Source organism: Anguilla rostrata, chromosome 5 (assembly GCF_018555375.3).
Source record: "Anguilla rostrata isolate EN2019 chromosome 5, ASM1855537v3, whole genome shotgun sequence".
NCBI classification, from domain to species: domain Eukaryota; kingdom Metazoa; phylum Chordata; class Actinopteri; order Anguilliformes; family Anguillidae; genus Anguilla; species Anguilla rostrata.
The window spans coordinates 55,139,425-55,166,707 of NC_057937.1; the positions used below are offsets into that span (position 1 = coordinate 55,139,425).

Here is a 27,283-nt window from a genome sequence, read left to right on the forward strand (position 1 = left end):
ACTGTAGCTGAAAGTAATGTTATTGGCATTTTAAAAAATCATAATTGTTCTTTACAGTATGCTATTCAACTTAGTGTCCAGACAAGTTGGCCTTTTGTTCTCATGACATGCAGCTTGTAAATTTCATCTTTCATATTTGCTTTCACTAATATTTTTCTGCAGTTGGCTATAGAAAGAGCTTAATCAAGCAGATGTTTTCTCAAAACCTCATGCAAGAAGTAAAGTAAAATGATTCCCAGTAGGTACGTCATGGCTCAAACTCCACCATGTTGTCACCGTAAACACTCAAACTGATAAATGTTATGGAACAGTGTGCTGGCAATGACACCAGATGTTCATTATTTTAATCCATCTCATCATCTGCTGGGGGAACATTAAATGAGTCGTTTGGCACTTGAAACTCAAGACATTTAGTACTTCATCAGCTGGCAGTGGATAATGTATTGCCCTTATTGTGAATAAATCCATACCCTGTACGTCTGACCTCATATGAGAGAAATACAGTTAAGATTACAAAACCCAGCTGAAAAAAAGTGCTGATGATACATGGTCATATGTATTCATTTTGGTGTCATTTTTGAGAGTGATAATGGAGAGCCGATAGGAGGTCATGCTGCCTGTAATGTTATGTAATGTTATGCCATACAATATGGAATGAAGTATCGCGCCATCTTGTGGTCAGTACTGTCCATGCAGAAAGTGTGAGGATCGCCAAGATTCTGCAGCTCAACGCTAAGACTCACTTTCTCTTTCTAAAAGTCCCGTGGAACCAGTTCTTGCATTTTTATTCATAGCGTTAATGCTGTGCCTTTAAAAAAAAGTTGTGAAAATGCATTTCAGTTGAAAGGTCATACTAAGCCATGTAAAACCTTCACTAATCCCAAATGCTTGCAAAAATGCAACACTGCTCTGCTAAAAGCAGCTGATGTCGTGCTTTATGATAGCCAATACAGAGCCATACGCCATGTTCTAACATGCATGGTTTACTTTCCTACAGAATATGTACAGCCTCTATATGACAATGCATCAACCATTATAAATCAGTGCAATGGCTATGGATACTTCTTGAAATGATAGCACATATTCCACCCATTTTCCCAAAATGCCTACTTTAATCCATTTCCAAAAGAAAAAATGTGTTTTTGTTAAGGTCACTGCAGCTTATGGGTAAGGTTCCTGTTAAAATAATATTTTCCATTATGTTTTTATATATAATGAGTGTGAGGTGCAGAAACTGTAATTTGCATATTGTTGTTTTAAAACATAGCATTTAATGTAATCTTGCTGCATATTTATCTATGTAATGTACTTCAAATGCCATATCTGAATTTTGCTATTAATATAATTAAATGACACTGGAAATTATGATTATGAATATGAATTAAATGTTAGATGGCATCAATGTCAAATGTCAGTGCAGTGTCTACTAACAACAGACCAACTGCCTACAGGAGAGATGCTTGGATAACATTTCTGCAAGACATTGCCTTGCCTGATAGGCAGTTTATTGGTCAATTCTGAACACGGTGAAAATGTTCACAGCAGGATGAAAATATAAGAAATATTTTATGTCACAAAAATAAAGGCATTAAGATGCTAAAAATGCATTTGGGCCACAACAGGGAAGTGTTGAAGGTGAAATGCAGCATAAACCTATTTATAATTTATGAAGCATTGCATGCATTAGTAGCCCAGTGTCTATTTTGCTTTCAGGCAAATTGATTTTTATTTCTACAAGTATTGCTTTGGCAGTTATCCTTATCCAGATTGAAGTATCAGAGTATCAAATATCACTTAAATAAAAAGGACAAATTACCAGTGGCAAATGCAGTTAAAAGAATTGTAAATCAGATTTGTCAACATGTGTAAGGTACACGTGTCTCACAAGTATATTTTCCAATTTATTTACCTGTGCAGAGAAAACCAGTAACACCGAAGAAGTAAGAAAAGAGTAAAATGAGAGTAAGAGAATTCAAAACAGATCCAAAACACCATTGCTAGGGTCTAGCACAGGCTCCTCCCCTTTTTGCTTGTACTGACCTGCTTGCTAATATCACCTATCAACACAAAGCAAGGGGACATAATGGTTAGTGAATCTAGTGAGTTGCCATTGTACCCAAGCTTCAGTAAATATTCTAGTTGGATGTATGGACAATTTGTAAATGACTGTCGCAGATGGTGGGGCATATGCAAATCAATTATGATATGTTGAAGCAAGTACAATAGTACTACACTAATATAGCCATGAAAATGCACATTTCTGTAAACCATAATAAATGTGGATGTAAGACCCCAGTCCCACAAGCAAAGGTAGTATGAACTTGGAAAATTCTTTAGTACCCTGATGTTTCACATAAAGGTGTCAAGACCATTATTCCCGGGCTCCTAAAAAGCCACCGCCCAGTCCCACGTTACTATCCCTAATCTCAGATATGTCCTGATGCAATAGAGATTTATCATTAATACACACAAATTACAGTACCAAAGAATTCACATTCAAAAAAGGAGAGCTACATTTTCATCCAGGAAAAGGTACCAGGGATTTTAAAGATGAAAAAAAAAAAACCCCCCATTGGAATCAAGTTCAGGTTTCCCAGCAACAGTCTGGATGTCTGAATGTACAGGCTTCTGCTTCAGGAACAGCATGCTGTTCCCTGCAGTCCTGTCAGCTGGAAGTTAATAATTAAGTTAAATCTGCGGAAGAACTCCGGGTGGTTGTCCAGGAGCTCATCTGGCATCTGCGGGGAAAAGGGAAAATTGTGAGTCAGGGGACCGCTCACTGAGATGGGATTAACAGGCTTGTATTTTTAGAGCAGCGCTGTGCAGTGTAGTTTAGCCATGCTAAACTGATGGTATGCGGATCAGCTGATGTCGTGCAGCAGCTGAACAGGGTGAATCCTCAGGAAAATCTGCCCAGCATTGATCTAAAAAAAACAACAAAAAAAAAAAAACACAAAGATGGCCAAGTTGCCAGGGGTTCCCCTCTTGAATTGTACTATTTACACAATGATTCCGTCCCCCCACAGGATTCTCCTAAAAACGCAAACCCTCCGGACCAACTCAACCTCTCCTCAACATTTCTTAGTGAGCAAAAAGCCAGGATCCAGATATCTAGAGGGGTGTGAATATAGATTGAGGGATGCTTTGACATACATTGCCTAGGTTTACCCCAGTATAGCTCAGGTTTTACCCAGATATAGCCTGGCTATGGCAGCTAGAAAACCTTTCAAACAAATGTAGCCAGGTTTTCACCTGAGTACATAGACAGCATTTCCCTGACTTTTCACCACAAAAATTTCCCTGTGTTTTCACTATTATTAAATTTCCAACAGATTATCAGCATAGATAGATAGTTTATTTGTCCTCAAGGAGAAATAAAGAAATTTATAAAACAGGAAGTGTCTGTATCTTCTGGTATCCAAGTTAATAGTAAGGCAGCCCCAAACCCATGAATTGTGATAAAATTTTACAGTATATGGCTCTTTCAGTTTTATCAGCAGACATGTTTAGCCAAAACTTCCAAAATAGTATTTACTAGATCTGGGGACAGGCTGAGTTACAATCATTTAAGTGCCACCGTCAAAATGCATGCCTCAAGGCAAGGAAGAGAAGGATTACAGAGAAGGAAAACAAAAAAACATAAAGGTGTAGTCTGAAAAGGTGAAGTTTGAAAAGACATTTGCAGAAAACAGCCAGTGAATCTACCCTCCTACCTGACTGTGGACGGTTGTTCCACCATTGGGGTACGAGGGCGAAGCGGAACTGGGGGTGGGAGGAGCCTGATACGCTTGCGTTCCATCTCAACTCTGTGTACGTCGCTTATGTCTTGAAGATGCTCAGGCATTACTAGCCGAGGGAATCCATATAAGAACACTGTTCGGAGGACCTCTTTGATTTGGAAGGGTGGGTGGATTCAGACTAGTGAGACTAGAAAATAAATGTTTTGTCTTTCCAGTTTTGCATAATGTACTGTTGTGCAGCTGTTACCAGGGTAAACCCCCAGCCTCCTTCGCATGACTCACAGATGCATGACCGTTCAGTCCTGCAGCAGTACAGTGCCAGCGCTGGAGTGCGGTTCTGAGGTAAATATCAGCGATTGGCAGGGCCTCAATCTGTGGCATGCCGAGAGTTATAAAACATTGATGGGTCATTCATAATTCACAGAGTTTTACCTTTCCAGTGCATCTGAGAGTCTGAGAGAAAACTTTTAGCAAAGATTAGCATGCATCACTGCTGTGGCTTCGACATGGTCAGGAATGTCCTCCAGAAATATTTCCAAACCATATTGAGAATAATGGTATTATTTTTTAATGGGTGTTTATGAATTTAAATTAATTTTAAATGGACCTCAACCAGACCTCAAAACATTAAGACAGTTAAACTTAAACCATCACAGCTTTCAAGGGCAAAGATTTTAATATGAAATGTTTATTAGATTGCACTGGGTTACAAAACCTGAAAGCATTTGTTTGATGAACATTGCAGTCCCCATTACTGTAGCATTATCAAATACATACACTGGTTTCTCAAAATGTCCTGACCATGAGCAACATGTAATGTTTAAAAAAGCCAAGGGAAAATGAATTATTTTATTATATTGCAATCATAACAACAGTTAACGCAAGATTGGAAAGTCTTTGCAGTTAACTTTATTTATTTATTATTTTTTTTTTTTACTGTGCTATGTTGTTTACACCTGCAATACCACCCTGAGGAGGCTACTGCCTCGCCTTTGCTAAGTGTCTTGCTAGCTCCTGAGTTTTCGGTCGTTTTTTGTTCTCCAGTCTAGATTCCTGTAGGCCTGTCATTCTAACTGGATTTGATAGTGGCAAGAGTATTTGAATACATTTGGTAGTCACCGTACACCACGGCTGTTAATACAGCAGATTAGACCCAGCTCAGTCCGCAAAAATGGCTAAAGGCCACCAGGGGGGGTGCACGTACACTACTCATACAGCCATACATAGGTACCTATCAAATTTATAAGCTTATATAACACAAACCTGAAAAATAGACAATTTGCGCGGGAAACAATTGGACACACTTAACATTTTATGATTATGTATGGATAGATTGTAATACTATTTGTTAACTGCCAATCAAATTAAGATATTAAATTAACGTCATTATGTATCAATGCAGCATCTCCATATAGGTGTTAGCTGACAATCTAAGGGTAGTTCTGCATTCTTTCTTTTTTTTTTCTTCTTTTCTTGGAACCACAATTCCTGAACTGACTCACATGCAGTCAACTGGTTTATGTTTAGCCTATCCCTAGATTTCGCTGGAATTTAATAATTACTACTAAGTATTTACGTAAGAAGATTTGACGATTCCTAGAATCAATGTCGCAACTATAGAAAGAAAAATGACACCTTGGTCATCTTTCCTGACAGTGCGTATCGAATTCCATTGCATAAAAAGGATAGGCTATTAAACAAAGCGAAACAATTTATTCTTGCGCAAGGGAATCAACCAAGGCGATGTAATCTCCCATTTTCACACACAAATAAAAAGGCAAACGCCTATGCTATTGTCATTCAAAATGCAATGGAAATTATAACCTCAATCGTCATACCACGAACGCTGTAACAAGTACCGGTCTATAGAAGTTGTGCGATGCCCTTGATCATTCCATCAGTCAATAGCCTATAGGTGAGAACAATCATTGCTTTGATAAATGAATATGCTCTATAGTTCTGCCGCATATATACTAGGTAGTGTATGGCATCAAACAAAATATATTTTGGCTATAAATATAGGCTGTATCATGCCAATCTGACAAATAGGCTACATAGGTGCCCCCACTTAAGAACGATCAGCTCAACGCTCGATAAGATAAATTGATTTAAACAAAATTAATACTTTGTAGATTGTCTTTACCTTAAAGTCCGTAGCCAATAGGCTACGTATATTTTTACATACATACATTTTACATACATTTTTAAATAAGTAGCCTATTTTGTAGCATTCCCTGAGATATATATTTTTTTTATTGGCATACCAAGCATAATATAAAATGACTTAGCATACATTGTATAGGCGAAACATAAAACGTTTAGCCTATACAATGTAGCCTACTGCAACAGCATATTCTATACTATACCAGGACGCCAGGATGAGGGGGGGAAAAAACATTTAAACCCGACTTCAATAGGGGCGGAGTGACGGAGGATCATTACAACTCCTTATTCGCTGCTGCACTGACAGTCTTCCCTCATCGCTTTCAAACTTCACCAGCACGGTGCTTTCCCACACGGCGCTTACGACACACGGCAGTTTTTTTTATTTATCACTTCTTCATTCCGGACTGCAGGTCGTAGGCTATTCATAATTCCACCAGTCTCACAGTTAAACCCTTGTGCTGTTGGAAACGTACGACAGTCCTCGCAATGACATGTCATCAGTGGGGATACGGAAAAGAGAACGGTGAGTCTTGACACCTGCAACGGCATCAGCACGTTTCGAGCTGGTTCCAAGCGTTGCCCTTGAGTAGGACCGCTGCTGTGATTGATTGATCTGACACGCTCGTGCGGGCAGGTTATGTTACAGTGAAGGTTTCAGGATGTAAAGCACAAAGGATTACTGTGTAGCGTATGGGATTCTCTTTTCTTCTTCTTTCACAATTACGGTGTCTTCTAAGTGTCCTCTACGTGTAGCCTACTACTTGTCCAGGCTGCAGGTATTGAATGTTTCTTGTCATCGGGATAAGGCTACTGAGGTAGTCTTTTTTCTTGATTGCACTGAAGTTAGGATAACAGCTAATGCGAGATTAGCCCAGTTTTCCTAAAGGGATAACTCCACGTCTTGCTACTTTAAAGACTCAATGTGTCAGCTTTTACCACCGGAGGTGGTTTCTCCTGTTTTGACCGGTTGAATACATTGACAGGACATTTAATTTATTCGCACGTGTGTGTGCGTGCGTGTGTGTAGGCTATACCTGTCCCATTCAACATATCATATTCTGAGACCAGACTAATGGATTTCTATCTCTTAACCACATAGTGTTTGTTTATCACCGTCCAAATATTCCAAAAGCTTTCATAATTTTCCCCATTTGAATTATTCATTCTTAAAGCATATATGCTGTATACCAGCTCCATAATGTTTGGGACAAAGATATTTTATTCTTGATTTTGCTCTGTACTCCACAATTTTAGATTTGTAACCATATGATGTACATGTGGTTGAACTGCAGGTTCTCAGAATATTTTTTATACATTTTGATTTCATCGTGTTGAAATTACAGCAATTTACTGAGTGTTTCAGTATTTAGTCTTGTTTGTTGGCTTTTTGATTACCTTTGGAGTCTCTTATTGGCATGTCACAAAATGAGGACCTGAATTGTGCCAATGAAAGTCAAGGAAGCCATTATGAGCCTGAGGAATAAGACAAAAACATCCAGAGACATAGGCCAGACCTTAGGCTTACCAAAATCAACTGTTTGGAACATCATTAACAAGAAAGAGAGTACTGGCGAGCTCAGTAATCACAAAGGTCCTGGTAGGTTAAGGAAGACTTCTATAATGAAGAAAGACCCCCAAATACCTGTCCAACAGCTCAGAAACATCCTTCAGGAGGCAGTTGTGGACGTGTCAGTGTCTACTGCCCACAGAAGACTTCACAAACAACTACAGAGGCCACATTGCAAGATGAAAACCTCTAGTTAGTCACAACAACAGGGTGGCCAGGTTCCAGTCTGCTAAGATGTACCTGAAAGACCCCAAAGAGTTCTGGAAAAAGGACTTGTAGACAGATGAGAACATTGATTTATTTGTATTCATGAAGTGATGGCAAGAGCAAAATGTGAAGGCGCAAGGAACCTCCTAAGATCCAAAGCAACACTCACATCTGTACAACATGGTAGCAGGGTGTTATGGTTGGGCATGTATGGCTGCTACAGGTACTGGCTCACTTGTTTTCACTGATGATGTAACCGCTGATAGCAGCAGCTATAAAAGCTGAGAATGTGCACATTAACCACGCCGGTCCAACGAAATATTAGAGTGTGCGACATTTTCTTTGGCCAGGCAGTGTATATCTATATGTATATACTACATTGCCAAAAGTATGTGGACACCCCTTCTAATTAGTGGGTTCGGCTCAGCTACACCCATTGCTGACAGGTGCATAAAATCAAGCATACAGGCATGCAATTGTCGTAGTCTAACATTGGCAGTAGAATGGGTCATAATGAAGAGCTCAGTGACTCTCCTCAGTCAGCTGCAAGGGCTGTTATTGTGAACTGGAAACGTCATGGAGCAACAACAGCTCAGCCGTGAAGCGGTAGGCCACACGAGCTCACAGAACTGGACCGCCGAGCACTGAAGCGTGTCGCCTGTAAAAATCATCTCTCATCAACTCTGCAGCGAGTGTTGCAATTGATGACAGATGATTTTTACGTTCTACACGCTTCAGCACTCGGTCCAATTCTGTGAGCTTCATGGGTGAGTGGTTGTTTCTCCTATGTTTTTCTACTTCACAATAACAGCACAATCCCTGTTCACTGGGGCTGCTCTAGCAGGGCAGAAATTTGACAAACTGACTTGTTGGAAAGGTGGCATCCTATGACAGCGCCGTGCTGAAAGTCACTGAGCTCTTCAGTACGACGTATTCTACTGTCACTGGAGATTTCATGGCCGTATACTTGATATTATGCACCTGCTAGTGTCTACATACTTCTGAAAATTTAGTATATATATATATATATATATATATATATATATAGTGAACAATGTAAACCTCACACAGGACATAGACAGACCAGGATGCTATAGTACAGTAGCTACAGTAATTATAGAACCTAGAACTTGAAATGTAAGACAGTAGACCTACACCTTTCACCTTTTCCCTGGTTTCCCAGATAAATAAATCAAACCTGCGCCCAAAGATGTGTTTAAAAAAGGCTGAGAGAATGTGTGACATCACGCTGGGGCATACAGAAAAGAGTCTTGTTTTCCAGTTGTGTTCGAAGAAAGTGTGTAGCGAGCATTCCATAAATAGCAATGTTCTGTATTTCAATGAGGAAAATGCATCTAATGTGTGAAGCCATGACAACAGCGACTGACGTTGCGTCTGTTCCATCACCCAGGCCCCTCCGCGTGGCAAAATGCTTACCCCATCGCCGTAGGCAACCGGCAGTCGCCCATCAACATCGTGCCCAGGGAGACGGTCTACGACCCCACCCTTCCCCCCCTTGCGCTCTCGTACGACCTTTGCTCCTCCATCAGCATCTGCAACAGCGGCCATTCTGTGGTGGTGGAGTTCGATGATGCGGACGACAAAGCAGGTGAGCTTCAGGCCCGTGTAAACCCACCCAAATTACATTACATTACATTTATTTAGCGGTTGCTTTCATCCAAAGCGACGTACAAAAGTGCATATCATGGTCACTGGAACAACTACAAAACACAGGTTCGATAAGGTACAGTACTCATTTCGTTCAGCTATTTATAGCCAAGAACACAGTTCAGTTCACGCAGTGAACATTATTCTGACCTAACTTATGCCAAGTTAAACTATGGGGAAGAACAAGCTGCAATATTAGGACGAAAATACACATTACAATGAGTGTTGGAATGGGGGTGCATGTAACATGAGTGGCATGAATGAGGGGACTTTAAACAAAATGATTCACAGAGTGGTGGCGGTCAGTCCAGGTACAGTCTGAAGAGACCAGACCGCGTCCTCAGACCACGGCCGAAGATGGGTAGTGAGGGAGAGGGACAGATTAGCGGTGAAGGGATGCTTGCTTGCTGATCGCCCTTCAGTGCTGCTTTGAGGGCAAGCGTAGAGCAGCGAGGCTTACTCACTGAAGCAATGCAAGTGAAAACAAGTGAAAAGAGCTTAGCCCTAAACTAACAACCGCAACCTGCGTGTGCTTATGAGTCAGAGCTGAGGGCTGATGCTGATTGGACCCGCGATCGTCCTTCGACGTTGCAGGCGGGGCAAGGACCGAGCAGCGATGCTTACACACTGAAGTGCTGCGAGTGAAAGCAAGTGACAAGGGCTTAGCCCTAAAATAACAACCGCAACCTGCGTGTGATGAGTCACATAAGGGCTTGAACCTGGGATAAAATAAAAGAATGAATGAAGCTGGGGCCTGGGGAAGGTATCGGAACAGAGAACTGGGAAAGTGGAAAGAATGTTAGGTGAGATCTCATTTGGAGTTATTGTCGCCTCACTGTGGGAATGTGCTCTTAAGTGCTATAATTGACGCTAGCATCTGTGGTTCATAATCAAGCTCATTGCTTGAAAGTTTAAAAGCACCGGCAAAATAAGCCATTTCAAGAGCGTTTCCCTCTTAAACACACTTGTTCTGCAAGTACCCGTTATAAAACATTTGCTTCTACCTTCAGAAGAGAAAACAATTTTTTTTGTGAAGCTGTTCACAACTTTTTCACGATCTACTGTTTCATCTGACCCAACCTTATTGTTTGTGTAGTCATAATATTTATTGTATCATGCTCCTGCTAAGGAGTTGTTTTGCCCTCTGTGGCATGCAAAGCAAATGACAATGAAAATCGCTGCATTGAAAAACAGGAATCATTACATAATCCCACCGTGGGATATAGCATGTCTGCTATCGCTGAGCCTCTCCACGGTATTTATTTAAATGGCCATCGATCGGAGCTCAGAAGCGGCGACTGGGATTTGCATGTGCTGGCGGTGCCGATGCCGCTCGCAGGAAGAGCTGAAACCTCAGCACCAGATGGCTCTGTGCTTGGGTGGCTCGCTAAGGGGCTGCAAAATAAATAAGGGGGGGCGGGTAGATCCCTGTGGGAAGGGGGCTGGGGGTGGGGGGGTGGGAGGTCACTCCCATACAGCTACTGATTATGAAAGCAGTCTTCGTAAAAAATATGTCTCGGGGAGTGGTGAAAGCAGCACTTACGTGTGTGTGAGAATCTGTCTGGTAGAGCTGGAAGGGCCACAACAGGTAATCGTGGGCAGGGTTGCGTCATCGCTTAATTGCCGGAGTTCGCTGGCGGGCTGACTGAAGGGCGAGAAAAACGGTCCGCTGAGCAGACATTATGTGTGCTTATGCTTTTGGCCGAAGTCATCATTTTAAAGAGCCTCGCTTTTTACTGTGGGGACGCTGAGATCAGGTCCTTTGTAGTGCCCAGTTCCTCCTGGTCGGACTGCTGTGTGGGCTAAGTGTGGCTTTTCCTTTTGGCTGGTAAGTATCGCTTTTGCTGGGAGGACGACGCACAGAGAGCCGAGACAGGGAAGTTCACCGTGCGGTGTGAGGTGGTGTGGCGTAACACCCTAAAGGCCCCCCCCCCCCACGTCGTCTGACTCTGTGAGGGGAGTTCCCCCCACCGTCCACCAGGAAGTGGGTGCCCATGTCGCCTGGATGCTTACCTCTCGTACTGTTGGACTGATTCACGTATTCGCAGGGTATAGGCTACACCTGACCCGGCGAAAACATGACTACGCAATGCCAGGATTCTGTTAAATATCGCACGCGCTTTTTGAAAGGTTCGGCATAAGATCACGAAGAGTCTGAGTCCTGAGGTTTTCTAGACTTTCGTGGAGGCGCCACGCCTTCACAATTAGTACCTGAGGAAGTCGTGCTCTCATCAGACCGTGGATTCCTCGAAAGCAGAGCAACAGGAGCGCAACGAGCCGCACCCTCCCTCCGGGGCCCTGCTCGCACAGTCAGAGACAGATTTCTGTCTGATTACCAGCCGCAATCTGATCTTCAGACCACACCCTCTGTCCCACACCGTGTCGCTAAGCTACATGAAGCGGAGACATATGTCTCTCCCTTTTTTTTTTTTTTTTGCCCATACAAAAGCAACAGCCTACAGCCAACTTTATCAAGACAAACACACAATTGCGTCTTACCTGTGCTGCCATTCTGGTCGTCCCTGAGTCTGGTTAGGCTGAGTAGTGATCAGAGGTTGGAAAACTCCAGGGGTCAGAAAAGTCAGAAAGTCCTGCTGTGTGTTTCCTCCACCCGTGAACTTCAGCCAGCTGATTTCACTAATTAGCTCTAATTCCAGGCCGAAGAATTGTGCTAATTAGCAAATCCAGGTGACTGGAAGAAAACACTGGGGAGGAACATTTACTGTCTAACCCCTGGATTTTCCACCCCTGATCATCACACTACTCAGCCTAACTCACTGAGACCCTGCACATTTTTCGCTGTAGGCTATTGTTTTGTGCAGGCAGAAAAATGATGAGTAGCACACCGAGGGTGACAGGGGTGACAGGAAGTATGACGATCCGCCTCTTTGCCCCCCCCCCCACAAACCCCCCACCCCCGCCCCTTCCGTAGTGATCAAAGGAGGCCCCTTGCAGAACCCCTACCGGCTGAAGCAGTTCCATTTCCACTGGGGAGGGAAGGGCTGCCAGGGGTCGGAGCACACGGTGGACGGGAAGACCTACGCGTCCGAGGTGAGAGAGGAAGGACGACCCTTCTGGCCCCCCCCCCCCAGCACACGCCAGCGCGCGGCACATACATGTACATGCACAGGAGCACAGTAAGGGATCTCGGGAGGCCTGGCGTGATTTATATTCCCCATGTGAGCCAGTAAATCAGGCAGCATCGTCAGCCCGCTGTGCCCCTGAGAAAACGCTCTTTATTTTTAAACACGTCCGTTTTGTATTTTCACTTTGAAGGAAACGAGACGAGGAAGCTGAGCTGCTTTTTTGTTTTTGTCTTCTGTGTCGGTCTGCCTGTTTTTGGCGGTTGTCGTTGCTCGCTCAGTAGACGGGCAAATGAACTAAACGAGACCTTTAATTTTACAGTTGGCTGGGGAATCAGTGCTCTTCAAGCTAGTTAGAGTGTGTGTTGGCTAGATTACTCATTTACTTGGGCTAATGAGCTGGTTATTTATAGGAGGAGGATTTTTTTCCTCTTTTCACATTTTCAGCTGAGATATGCCCCTGTACCACAATGGAGGGATAAAACAAAGTATGGCACCTCTGTTGATTACCTGTTTAATATGAATATTATTACTTGCTTTGAAAGCGCTGTGGTAAAATTACCCAACATCCGTCAATCAACTAACCTTCATTTATTTCTTGGAATAACACACTGAGGGAATGAGCCCTCGTTGACAATGGTATCGAGATTACAAAATACATTAAAACAACAATACTTTAAAAATGAAATGATTGTAAACCAATGCTTTAAAAATAATAACACAAATAAAAGCTTACAAATGGACAATTATTAGAAACAATTACACTCAAATGCAACTATGTTTGAATCCGAGACTGACCCCTCCGGGAATTTTGGTGATCTCTGCAAAATCTTCAACCCAGTAGTTGTTGCATTACTGGCCAGTTACTTTAAAATGTGGACCCGTGGACAATGGATCTTACTGTCCAGCTTTCCCTGAATGTGTGCATGTACACATGCATGTATTTGCATGTTTGCACATGAAACACGTGTACATATTTCCGCATGCTTGGAGGCACACACACACACACACACACACACACACACTATCACAGTTCACCTACGTTAGCCCTAAGCATGGTGTTTCTTTCTCTGAGGGTCCGTAGTCCTGTCAGCTCCCAGACTGAGGGCAGCTGGTATCTCTCTCTGCCCGGCCGTCACCTCTTCCTCCTTCTCTCACCCCCTCCCCCCCCCCTCGCTGTTTCCCCCCCACAGCTTCACCTGGTCCACTGGAACGCCGCCAAGTACAAGTCCTTCGGCGAGGCAGCCGCCGCCCCCGACGGCCTCGCTGTCCTTGGTGTCTTTTTAGAGGTGAGATTCTGATCCCCCCCCGGTACCGCGCGTGCCCCAATTCTACGCTCCGCCTGAGGGAGAAGGGTACACATCAACCCCCCCCCAAAGCATTTGGGAATAACACCCTCAATTAAATTTACAGTCTGCTACATTTACACTGGAGGGAGTCTGACTGTTCAGCTCTGACTGAAGACTACACTCATGACCATATGTTTGAACTATTTCTGCGTACGGTTTACCTACTAATGCTATTAATTTTTTTTTCAATTTATTTTGTATAGTGCTTTTTACAGAGAAATGGCACAACGACACTTTCCCGAGAAAGCTAATCCATTATTTTATACTTACACACCAGTAGACACACATACACGCATACATTTTCAAAACACTTATACACATGCCCATGCATAAACATTTATGCACATGCACTCAGATAATAGATATATGCACTGGCAGACACGTGTGCACAAACACACATACACATACACACACACACACACACACACGCATGGATGTACACATGTACACTCAAAGACAGATACACACAGCACTCTGTATTTTCCAATTGACATACATCCCACCTCAAAAAGTACCAGAGTTCATGATTAAAAAAACTGAACACAGAAATGTGTGCTTGCCTTTTACAGACAGGGAATGAGCACAGAGGTTTAAGCGTGATAACTGACGCGTTGTACATGGTCAAGTTCAAGGTAAGTGTGATATGATCTTCATTATCACAAATTCCCATTGAATGTGAGTTAGCCTTAGATTTTAATCGTGCTATTTTGATTCTGTGCCCTGACACTCCAGGGCTCATCTACGTTCTATACACTTTCAAAGTTGCTCTGAACGACAGCGTCTGCTAAATTATTATGCCAATAATAAAGTATCTGTTAATAAAATGTAAAATATGACTATTTTCCTGAGAATAAGAGAGTGAATTTTGCTCTTTAAACATACATTTCTGTGCCACTTTAGAGCGGATTTGCAGGAGTGGTTGAAGGTGGATACTGAGCCTTTCCACTGCTTTTTCCACCCTTTAACATGTTAGCTAATCCCTCAGTGGCGATTACTGAACTGAAGTGGAATCTCACGGGCTTATAGCTGCAGGACAGAAGTGTAAAGATTTGCCTGTGATGTCGTTTGGCCACGGGGCGGGTCGGCCAGGGGATTTGATGTGGTAACGCGCGCGGCGCCCTCTCCTGTGTCACATCCGCGCCTCCTCGCGCGTCTCTGTGTCCCGTCCCAGGGAAGCAAGGCGGACTTCCGGGACTTCAACCCCACGTGCCTCCTGCCCAGCAGCCTCAGCTACTGGACGTACCCGGGCTCGCTGACCACGCCCCCCCTGCTGGAGAGCGTCACCTGGATCGTCTTGAAGGAGCCCATCAGGGTGTCGGAAAAACAGGTGGGCAGACCCCCCCCCCCGGCCGTGGCCCCATGTGGGACACACCTGGCGCCCTGCGGTGGGGCCGCGGGACATGGTTATGAAAATGTGTGCTCTGTGAGGCGTGGGGAGGGCCACCGCCGCGGTCGGAGTTAAACCTCAGGCTTTGTAAGCATTTACATGGCAAAGGAACCTTCACCTCACCTTGGCTGCCAGTCAAAAAAAGTGGTCTCTGTGGTCTCTGCAGCGAGAGAGTGCGTTCTGTCTGTTTATGCTGTTACTTAAATATCAGAAATTCGCAATTGTCATTATAAAATTATGTCTGAATGCGGCAATAATTTCTTTTAAATGTGAAAAAAAAGTATTGAAGTATTGAAAATAAATACCATGCTAATCATTTAATCATGACATGGCTGGTAAACCTTTTGGTCCAGACCATCCTATCCTCATGCTGAGTCATACAGACCATCATACCGTCATAGCATCAGAGTTCGTAGCACTGTTGAATAGAGCATTCAAACACAGGAAGGTAGTTGCTATGCCAGTGCAAATAAACCTCAGAGTGAAAGGTTTTGGTTAGTGATAGGCATTGTGAATGGATTAAACCTTTGAAAAGGGTACAGTTTATTAGACCAATAGGACAGCTGTGTTGATAACAGCAAAAATCCTGCCTGGCCTTTTTGAAGTTCTGTTCTTGCTTTCAGAGTTTTTTTTTTCAGCATAGCGTCTGGAAAAAGTTACAATGATGCAAGCCCCCTGATAGGAATATTATGATCCACTAATAGCTGGATATCAATGTTTACAGCTTAACAGCCCATTCAGAAACACTACTGATATCGTAAGCGATAGTCAGCATTTTATTACTCTATTTGTAGAATTTGTATCCATCTATTAACCGGGTTAGATATTATGCCCTTCCATAATTGCACTTCCCCCCCTCCCCCCACCCTTTCCAGCACATCCCAATGTGCCCCTAAAGTGCTTATGGCACTCTGTCCCAGCCAAATGTGTTTGGGAAGAAGCCAGTATAAACATATAGGCGAGCATCGATTGCTGTCCCGTCCACGGGCTGTAATCAAAGCCAGGAGAGCAGGGCGGGTTTGACCTTGGACCGTGAATTATTTCCATTTGGCGAACTGCGAGGACCTCACTGCACTTATGCCCTTTCATGTAGTAATCCTGCTCACTCTTGATGTGAAGGTTTATTGCCACTGAAAAAGGTCACAGTGTAAATGTGAATCAAACTTGGGTGCACATGGTTTTTACCTGTGTGATCCAGGTGCGTTTGCCATTTCAGAACCCCCTTGGATCTTTTGTCTCTACAAAACTCTTACATGAAGAAGGAGACGTTGTTATAAAGATTTTTTTTTACAGTTTAGACAGACTGGTTACATTAGAGCAGCCCTGGTGTCGTTTAAATCTACAGGGCTGGGGGGACCAATTAATTTCCGTATACTAAACAGGCCACAGAGGGCTGCAGATTGTCAAGATTTCTGAAGGTTAATAAGACAGGAGACCTATTTTCTAGCCCTATACAGAGATGTATTGTATTAACAGCATAACTGGGGTACAGCCCCAGGCAAGTTTAGGAAATAATTGTAGATTACAGGCAGCAACTGAAAATTTAGAGCATTCATCATTGGCATTTTGAAATCAGTTATTTCATGGATGTGGTGCAACTTGGCTAAGATGAGAAAAACCAGATGAGTTCTTTATTGCGTCTACTAAAGTAAAGCCAAAGAGGAACAAAGCATATTATTGTTCATTTATGAGATACAATGATCTCGTCAAAAGTGTACCGTAAAGCTGCCAAGGTGTGATAAATATATATCATGGGAGCAACAATAAAATATAGGTAAATAACAGCCAATGTGGAGGTATGTCTCAAGGTGAAAAAACAGAAACAGCTTGTTGCTTAACAGTTATCCTGAAGAATACAATACTGACCACAGCACATTGAATGAACAGAGTGAAATGAAAGTACTGTATTCTTGATGTGTCGGAAGATTTTTTACATACAGTACATGTCTGTCATACATATCATAAAACCCCTATGCAACTGCATTCCCTGTTATAATAGTCATTGTTTTATTTTGGTTTTTTTTACGCAGACAAAGAAGTTTCATTGGGTAGACCTTTGTTACACCTGTATTTTTTTGTTTTTTCAAATGAACCTAAAAGTTTTTAACTGAGAAAACCAAAAAAAATATAGGTGTATATATAACTGAAGCAAATATTTTTGATTTATCCAGTGATTCTTTTTTCCAGTGTGAGAATATCATCGTGCACACACAGAATCCTATAGTTTTTCTTACATCCAACACTAGATTCCAGTGGCTGAGAAATCAGAAGTTGATGCAGCATGCAAAGGTCTGTGTTTACCTTTGTACCATTGCAGTTATACATGGCATTCATATAATGATATTACACCATTTTATGGCAGTAATCACACAGTAATCCCAAAGCTTCATTGTACTCCGAGCAGGAAGTTACCTTGAGCCTTGCATAAGCAAGAGAATTCAAAAAGAGTAATCTTTTGTATAAGAAGGATTATTTTACTGTTGCCTGCTTGGTGAAATCTGACCTGTGTGGGCCGGATATGCATGATATGCCACAATTCTCTCCATGATATCCTTCTTTCTGTGTGTGTGTGTGTGTGTGTGTGTGCCTTGGTGTAATCTTTTCTTTAGCTCAAGCCCCGTTTCTGCGTACGCTAGTCTCCTGATTGCATTTGTTCAGCTTCTCTGTCCCGAAATGCCATGACAAACGGGGAGCGCTGGTTTCCCGAGCGGCCTTCCAGGTCCCTCGGTCCTCACCTTGGGAATCTCCGCCCTCAAAGGGTCGACTCTCCGCCCTCTCCGAGAAAGGGAATGGGGAAACCGAGCAAGAGAAACCTGCGCAAGGGCTTCCAGCGCGGTGTCGCGTGCGAGGAAAAGCCGCCGCGCTAATGCGTCTAATCTGCGCTAACGCCCTCGCGCCAGGCTCGGGGCGTTAAGTCTGACGCACGGTTTTTTCGCTGCCGGCGAACCCGTGCCCCGCACGCTCCTTCCTGGTTTGCATGGGTTCGGCCCGCCCCTGCGTCTGGGTCACAGTTAATTAAAATCGCCTGGGGGCTGAGCGCTCGCTGTTGGCTGTTGGCTGTTGGCGCCGCCGCGTTCCAGAACAGCGCCTCGGGCACGAGCCCGCTTCCGTCCGCTTCCGTCCCCGTAACCCGTACCCCTCAGATCAGGCCCGGAGCCCCCCCCATTTAAAGCTGATTAACGTGATGAATGTGAGCTGTGCCTTTTAATTGTGGAGAGCATGGGGATGCTCAGCAGGGGGAAAAAAAAGCCCCCGTTATGCAAGAGGATATTCATGTTTTTAACTGACCGAAACTGATTCTCTGCTCTCGGCTTTCACCCGTAACCCCCAACCCCCCCCCCCACCCCCACCCCCATCCGCTACCCTCCCAAAATACAGATGGCAAAGTTCCGAATGCTGTTGTTCACTGAAGAGGAGGAAAACAAGAAACGAATGGAGAACAACTTCCGCCCCCCTCAGCCCCTGAAGGGCAGGAAAGTGCGCGCCTCCTTCAACTGACACTCCAAATGACCACAGGGACCTTCACGACCCTTCCCAGTCGTCTATTTCGCGCCAGAGAGAAATCACAATTCAACCTCGAAACAACCTCGAAGCACAATTCAACCTCGATTCAACCCCCCCCCAACTTCACTTTTGGATTGGCTGCACCCTCTGTCTGACTTTACCCGGTGTGAGTGAGTGGGAAAACTGGCTTCAGTACTAACATTCCATTGCCACCTAGGGTGCCTACTCTTAATGGAATACCGCCCTCTGCTGGTCACACAATGCCCTTGTCAGCTTTAACCTCTCCTAAATACTCTCCCTCAAGGTTAAATTCAGTAATAGCTGTCACATAGGACACAGCTTCAAGGGCAGTGTAGAGTAGCTATTGGGACAAAGCAACATGACTAATGCATCCTATCTAGAGAACAATCTAAATGAACAATTTTCATTCTTCCTGTGAAATGAAGAGAACATTCTATTCCATAATTACGCCACAATCAATGTGGAGACATTCAAGGTCAGCAACGCAGAAAATTTATTGCAGTACGTGAGTACACAGAGTAACTGCCAGGTGCCCAAGGTGGAACAAGCACAGTGTGAAGGTCATTTTTAAACAGCAGTCCAGACTTGCTGCTGCTGCTGACCAGAATCGACCCGGTGTGATTGGATTACAGGTGTGTACTTCAGGGGATTGGGTTATTTCAAATAACGTTTGTCTGAAAAGCGGAAGGCTAGCTTTATTTCCGTAACCGCTCAGCTAATTCAACCCCCAAGCTCTTGTGTTGTAGAAGATGGCACCGTTTTCTCCCTGCGTGGTAAAGTGTCACTGTGAACTCACAGTCCTATTCAAAATCCTGTCTACAAGTAACATTGCTAAGGAGAGTTTTTTTCAACGTACTGTCATCTGCTGTACAACCTGTTTTTTTAGTTGTTTAAAACTATTTCTTATTCTTCTTCTTCTTCTGACTCACACTTAAATCTGCAGAGCTGGATAAATCTCAGGCCCATTTGACTCAAACTAGGTACCTGGGCTTTGTACCAACAACATGAGAAAAGAACAGGCATCCTATTGGCTGACACACTGACCAGCAGAGCTCAAGCCTCAAACACACTGCGGTCTCAAAAGGACCAGACATTTATCACATGAGGGGTTCACACACACTAAAAAATGGACAAAAAAATGTAACCCGCTCTTCATATCGGCATTACTCTCAGAGGCCTTCAAGCTAACGCAACTTATTTCCTGTCATTCAGCTGACCAGAATATCATGGGATGTATTATTATTTTTATTTTTATTTTTTTCACTTTTAGAGCAAAGGATTTTGAGTAAGAAAGGCTTAAGCCAGGAGACCCTTTTTTGATCATAGGGAAATTTATGGTGGAAATGCTCCCATTTTAAACTGTTCTTAAAGAATAACAACATTATTTTTTAACAATGGCATTGAAGAACGTGATATTTTCACACACGTGCGCACACACAAATACACACGCACACACACCAAGCTGGTTTGGAATGGTTAATGACTAGCTCACAGACTAGCTGTAGCTTCCTAGAATTATGAATTCCTTCACCTTGCTGAAATTCCTAATGGGGTTATTGGCATCTCTGCGTGAGTTATTTTAGCTCTGCTACTTCCTGTTCCATATTAAAAGAGACTTGGTCTTTAAAAAGAAATGGGGGGATGGCGGTGAAAAACTCGTTTCATTTTCTTACGTGGGCATTGGGCTTAGAATTCATTCTGTGCTTGAGACATGATTGGTTTTATTATTTTAGATGAAAATTGTTGTATAAAATGTGTGAATCTATTTATAAAATGTTTTATTAAATTGCTGTTTGTGGTTGTAGTGTGGAATTCAACTGTTCGTGGTTGCTTTATTAAATTAAGGGAACATTAAAATGGATTGTTGTTAAAACAGGCCTTTGTGATCCACTACAATAAAACATGAGAATGTGCTTTGTGACAGCCACTAAAGACACTGCATTCATGACTAATTGAAATTTTATTTAACCTTGTGATGATTTTTCTTTTGTTATGATCTCGCATCTCATTCTAAAGCAGAATAAAGTGTATTTTTAACTGATGATGCACGCATTGTAAGTCACGGGTGTCAAACTCCAGCCCTTGGGATTCAGTTTGACACCCGAGTTCTTGACTCAGGAATGCACAAATTGATCTGTAATTGACTGCCTCAGGGGTGTCAGACTGAATCCCAAGGAAGCCTTCAGCGTCTGTGGTTTTTTGTGGTTTCCTTTCAATCAGCTGTTAATCAAGGCCTTGAGAACAAGGTGTGTGGATTCCTTAGCCAATTAATTACATAAATGAACCACTGGTGCTGAGAACACCTCTAAAATCCAGCATACACTGCCGCCCTCCAGGACTGGAGTTTGACACCTGTAAGCTAGAGCTCTGGCTGAGCTGCTATTTAGTAGAATTAAATGTGCCAAATTAGGGTTACAGTGAAACCCTAAAGGATGGTAGATCTCCTGGAACAGGATTTGACAGCAGTGCTCTCGGTTGTTGTGAAACTCAGTTACAGAACATTGCTGCCACCTAGGGGCAAAATAAACTATAGTTAATCTGGACAAAAGTGGATGGAACTGTTACAATCACAAGCAAGAGTAGAAGTTGTTGGAGAGCAAGTGAGTAGGGTAAATTGTTTAACGGATAAAGCTTAATTAGCAACGGATGATGTATAGTTATCATGTATACACTATTGTGACCTCACATACTTCAGAGTCTTAAGTTCCCCCTGGGACAAGTAGTTATTCTAACCGAGTTGGATACAACTAAAACCAAAGTACAAGCAGTCCGACATTACATTCATATGACCTAGTCGGTATAATTGTAACAGCAAATAAAAATGCCCTATAATGCACATATGGATTTTTTCTGCAAAGAGAGAGAGAGAGATTACAAAACCAAAACCCCACCTATACCCGCTAACCTCTTAAAAAAGAAAAAAGAATAGCAATAATAATGCCCAACCACCACACTGAACCTAAACATATTTCAGTCTCTTCATTTGCCACACAAACGGTCTGGTACATCACATGGGATGTACTGAGCACTAAAAATAATAATCACTATTTATCTTCTTCTTATTATTATTAGAAGTAGTATTAGTAGTAGTAGCTGGAATCAGTATGTTTACACTGTATCTAATCTATAATCAATATAGGTTTTATTTCAGAATCAATATTGACATTGGCAACACAGACTGTTGCCAGCTTGAACGAGGAAGTTGTCACTCCCAAATACGATTTTGGCAGACAGAAAATATCAGCAGCAGTGGAGACCAAATATTTAGCTTATTTTCAGAATTTTCACACGAACACACAAGTATAAACATTCTTTATTTACTTAGGCAAAGAAAATGCACATTTGTGAATTAAATCAGCAACACGTGTTGGAGTTCAACAAAACCCTAGTAAACCAACCGCAAAGAAGGGCGGAAGAACATTTTGTCCAATCGTACAGAAAGGGCGGTGCTCGTGAGTACAGAAATACTTGTCCTGGAGCGGGTAATAGTAGGATGCGAGTGGTGACACCTACCAAACAATGTTTTCGATACTGTGAACAGGTGATGCGTTTATGTTATTGTGTTGAATTTTGGTTTATTTGTATGGTAGGCAGCTAGTTATCTTCATTAACGACTCAATAACACTTAAAGTTGAAATAATGGAAAAATCATGGCTGCACCTTTCAGCAAACCAGCCGACTCTGTTTGATCTTCAAAGTGGTGGTTGAATCTTCCTATATTTGTGCCACGGCAAGGCTAAAATGTAAGTGTGAACGTTGTCAGGCTTTAATTGTTTCTAAGTAACGTTAAAATCGAACAGAAATAACACTGTGTGGGGAATCCAGTTGGTTTATGCAAAACCGATTATTTGTTAGTTAACTTACTATTGGTGCTAAGTAGCGTACACCACGCAGGCGGTGGAGCCGGAGAACGCCGCTAGTTCAGCAACTTTATTAATAGTGCGGGTGAGAGAGGTGGCAACTGTTAAAACGCTACGAACCATATCGAGATAGTTATCTCACTATTTAACTTCACTACGTAGAGCTTACACGCGGCATGTGTTTGCGTTGTCAACTGTTTCTTTTAATTTCTGAATGGCTGACTTAGTCCTGTTAACTGAGTAGTAGACAATAAAATTTTTTGAATCTTTGAATAATGACATAATAAAAGAATGTAATAATTGCTTCTCATTATGCATATGTATTACTACTTACAGGAAAACTAGTTGAACAGGCTACGTATACATATTAAGCCGTCACGAGTGACTTTAAAACAAATTTTTAAGCAGGGAACATTTACCAGAAATGGTGTGCTGCATATTCAGTTGACGGCATAATTAATTTGTATGAGATTTTGCATCGGGTTTTACCCCAACGTAAACGCAGCCGATTTGCAAGACATGAAAACGCCTTGTAGCTACATCCACACGCTCGTTGTCTTTGGCAAAACTAAAAAATTAGCCTAAATGAAAATGTAGAACAGATTTAGTCAGCACACGAGTTCTGCAGTCCTGGGGCGTATTTCGTGAAGCCTGATTACCGAGTTAGCTGGTTAAAACACGAAAGAGCTCTTTTTACTTCAGCTCCAGATTTTGGAGGGTTCCAGGTTTTACTCGGTTCCGTTATCCCGCTAACTCCGTAATCCTGCTTTGTGAAATTGGGCCCTGGTCCTGGAGAGCTACTAGCTCTGCTTTTTGTTGTTGTTGTTGTTATTGTTGTTTTTTTTTTTCACCTTAAAATCAGAACCTATTTCAGACCAAAGTAACCAAGTGTCTTAACTGTGTAAACAACTGCTCACAATTTATTGATTAATTAAATGCAAATGGTAAAATGGTAAATGGACTTCATTCATATGGCGCTTTTATCCAAAGCGCTTTACAATTGATGCCTCTCATTCACCCATTCACACACACACTCATACACCAACAGTGAAAGGCCATCATGCAAGGTACCAATCAGCTCGTTGGGAGCAATTAGGGGTTAGGTGTCTTGCTCAGGGACACATCGACGTGCCCAGGGCGGGGGATCGTACCAGCAACCCTCCGACTGCCAGACAACCGCTCTTACCTCCTGAGCTATGTCGCACAGAGTAACAGTGAAAACCAGCAGGGCCTGTGGCTCTCCAGGCCCCAGATGGACGCTGTCGGTGGCTCACTTGTTGCTCTCGAACCCAAACATAGCGCCCGGGAAGCCACTGTGCTGGCTAGGATGGCCTGCGGTATGGCGTTTACATGCCATTCAGATGGCCAGCAAACAGCCAAGAGATAAACGTATGATAGTTGTGCATGTCCCCCCCCCGCCCCCTCCCAGTTTGAACCCTGCAGGTGCCGTGACCCAGACACACCTGGCAGTAAGAGCACCGTGTCGACCTCGGGGCAGTGATGTCGGCTGCTGTGTCCTCGTGGGTCCTGCGTTGCTCCAAGAGGCCAGCGTGTCACACGTTGGTCTCCCGCAGCCAGCGCAGTCTGCTCCCCGGGCGGCGGGGTCTCCCTCCCTGGCCTCCGCAGCGGGCCTGGTTCTCCGTAGACTCGCGCCCCAGCGGGGGCCTCGCTGCCCAGGGCCGGCGGCGCTTGTCGACCGGCGAGGACCCGGACTTCCAGCTGAGCGACGCCCAGGTGAACGCCGTCCTGAGGGCCAACGAGCAGGCCGTGCGCTTCCCCGAGTCTGACGCCCGGGGCCCGGCGGGGCCCGTGCTCGGGTTCGAGAGCAACCAGCTGGCCGCCAACTCGCCGGGGGAGGACCGGCGCAGCGCCGTCACCTGCCTGCTGACGCGGGGCGCCATGTTCGGCGTGTTCGACGGGCACTGCGGCTACGCCTGCGCGCAGACGGTCAGCGAGCGGCTGCTCTACTACGCCGCCGTGGCGCTGATGCCCCGCCCGCGCCTGGAGGAGCTGGAGGGCGCCATGGCCGAGCTCAGGCCCGTCTCGCCCGTCCTGCAGTGGCACAAGCACCACAACGACTACAACTACCGCGCGTCCACGTCGCTCTACCTCAAGCACCTGCGCGCCTTCTGGCGGGAGCTTCTGGCCGAGCAGGGGCCCCGCGGCGGGGAGGGCCTGGGCCCCCGGGACGCCCTGGACCGGGCCTTCCGGCGGCTGGACGCCGACATCTCGCGGGAGGCGCAGGTCCCGCTGGAGAGCGCCCCGATGCGGAGCGCGGCGCTGGAGGCGGCGTTCTCCGGCTCCACCGCCTGCGTGGCGTACGTGGACGCGGAGGGCGTGCACGTGGCCAACGCGGGCGACTGCCGGGCCGTGCTGGGGGTGCGGGGGGAGGACGGCGGCTGGAGCGCCCTGCCGCTCTCCCGCGACCACAACGCCCTGAACGGGGCGGAGCTGGCGCGGGTCCGGGCCCGGCACCCCGACTCGGAGCGGGCCACGGTGGTGGCGGACGACAGGCTCCTGGGGACGCTCATGCCCCTCCGGGCCTTCGGCGACGTGCGCTTCAAGTGGAGCCTGGAGCTGCAGCGGAAGGTTCTGGAGAACAGCCGCGACCTGGACTCGCTCGACATCTACGAGTACACTCCCCCCAATTACCTCACGCCCCCCTACCTGGAGGCCACCCCGGAGCTGACCTATCACAGGCTGCGGCCCGGGGACCGCTTCCTCATCCTGGCTTCCGACGGTCTGTGGGACATGCTGGACAGCGAGGGGGCGGTGCGGCTGGTGGGCGAGCGTCTGACGGCCTCCGGCCACCAGGAGGCGCCGCCCGCACCCGTCCTCGACTCCAACTCCGCCACGCACCTCATCAGACACGCGATCGGGACCAACGAGTACGGCGAGGTCGACCCAGAGCGCCTGGCTGCTATGCTGGCACTGCCGGAGGAGGTGGCGCGGATGTACCGAGACGACATCACCGTCACCATCGTCTACTTCAGCCACGCCAAACACCGGGACGGCTAGGCTGGGCCGCCGAGCTGTGATGTAACTGCTGTCTTGGGTCTGTCCACCTGGGGCAGCTCCGTTCCTCTGTTCAGTCCATTGTCTGTTAAAAGAAAGCCTGCCGGTCTGTCAGCTTTCATTGTGCTCAATATGTAATAAGTGAGAGGGCCAAGCAGCACACACAATCCATTTTTGCCTTAAACTGAATTTTTAAATCCCTGATCAGATTTTTTTTTTTTAACCAAAATAAAAGTTTTAAAAATACAGTTTTTGATGGATAAATGTGTTACAGTACTTCTCCTTTATTTAAATGTAGCTGTGGAGAAGGCAATCTAAGACACGGCACAAATGCACACCAGTCCCAGAGTTTGGTATGACGAAAGCAGATAACTATTCCCATAAAGTAAAAGCAAGTTTAGCAAAGCACTCTGTACTCTGCACAGCAGAATTTGTATTGTGTAGAAAGCCAAATGCCTTAGGCCAGGGGTGTTCTGTGCAACAAGATTGCCACATTTGCTATTAAAAAATGTACTGTACAAACTTGCATCATATTCCTATTGCACCCGTGTGACAAGTTGTTTGGTACTCAAATGAGTATTTAAAAAAAAAAAAAAAAAAAAAAATCACTATTAATGTTAAATCTGCATGACTGCGTGACAATTGGGTGCATTTCAAGGCATCAGTACCATTCTGTGGAGCCCAATGAATAATGATGCTTTTGATAGCACTGTGAGAGGTACTATAGCAACTTTTGAGCAAAGTCGTTGCAGGCTGGTTGATATTGTCCCTTTTTATCCTATTAAATAGAAAAGTTACGGTAAAAATGAAAAAGTTGATAGTTTCGGCAGAGCTGCTTTTTGAAATGAAGTTGGTTATTTTCTCAATTGTATTTTTTATTTTTTTATGCCAAAAATGGCCATGCCGACTTATTCAGAAATCAATCATTTTCAATAATACTTTCTCAACCTGGATTTCCACCTCTGCATATAATCAGCCAGCTAGCTAGCATCACAGAGATACTGCCTCTCATAGCTATCTTGCAAATGTTTGCTAGTAATGTTGCGATTGGTCAGTTTGAGTTTTCTCCATCAAAGACGATTTTCCCATGTTGCACCGTGCTCCCTGTAACTAGCGTGACATGGCACTGCCAAAAAAGAGGAAAAGCTCTAAAATGGGGGACAGGCGACCACATTACTGTGTTTGTGATGCGCTAATATTTTGGAAAGGTCAGAGGATGGTGAACATTAATGCACAGTAGGCATAAAACCTTGGTAAAACTGCAAAGTAATGCCGGGTGGCCCAATGTTTTCCTTTTGTAGCAATGCTGAAATAAATGACAGCAACAGCTTGCTGGCACTTTAATTTAATTTGTTCTGGTGCATTTTTATTGGATGTTCAAAAGATTTTTGCCTTTTGTTTATTGTATAAGTTATTAGTTAAGTTATTTTTAAAGTTCAGCTACGTGTGTTTTTTCCTGTGTGTTTTTGAACTTTCTAGCACCAGTGCTTCTGGCAAAAAAAAAGAGTTAATGTACGTCTTTGCCTTAGGAGAGTTCCTACCACTTTGCTGAAGTTTTCTTTTGCAAATTAACCAGAACGGCCTTTTGCAAATTAGCCAGAACGGCCTGCTTCCAGGACCTTCGATTGGCTTGATCAAGAGACTTTGAAATGCTGAAATGTTGAACCTTTGAAACACAATTGAAATGTGTTTTTTCTGAACCTTTAAGCAGCACAT

General features: G+C 44.3%; 2 protein-coding genes across 3 annotated transcripts; both read left to right on the forward strand.

The window, feature by feature from the left end:
- The first annotated feature begins 6,181 nt into the window (after nucleotides 1-6,181).
- On the forward strand, nucleotides 6,182-20,482 carry LOC135255714 (carbonic anhydrase 7-like). The gene is made up of 7 exons (XM_064337245.1): nucleotides 6,182-6,429; nucleotides 9,092-9,289; nucleotides 12,281-12,399; nucleotides 13,625-13,720; nucleotides 14,350-14,412; nucleotides 14,952-15,107; nucleotides 18,546-20,482. The coding sequence occupies exons 1-7, from the start codon at nucleotides 6,393-6,395 to the stop codon at nucleotides 18,663-18,665; spliced, it is 789 nt and encodes a 262-aa protein (XP_064193315.1). The 5' UTR covers nucleotides 6,182-6,392; the 3' UTR covers nucleotides 18,666-20,482.
- Nucleotides 20,483-22,083: 1,601 nt separating this feature from the next.
- On the forward strand, nucleotides 22,084-26,916 carry LOC135255713 (pyruvate dehydrogenase [acetyl-transferring]-phosphatase 2, mitochondrial-like). Of its 2 annotated transcripts, XM_064337243.1 has the most exons (3): nucleotides 22,109-22,233; nucleotides 22,360-22,435; nucleotides 23,982-26,916. In XM_064337243.1, exon 3 carries the CDS (start codon nucleotides 24,053-24,055, stop codon nucleotides 25,568-25,570), a length of 1,518 nt encoding a protein of 505 aa, XP_064193313.1. In that variant the 5' UTR covers nucleotides 22,109-22,233; nucleotides 22,360-22,435; nucleotides 23,982-24,052; the 3' UTR covers nucleotides 25,571-26,916. The 2 variants fall into 2 exon arrangements, with proteins under 2 accessions (XP_064193314.1, XP_064193313.1); XM_064337244.1 differs by lacking the exon at nucleotides 22,360-22,435 and having other exon boundaries at nucleotides 22,084-22,233.
- The last annotated feature ends 367 nt before the right edge of the window (nucleotides 26,917-27,283 follow it).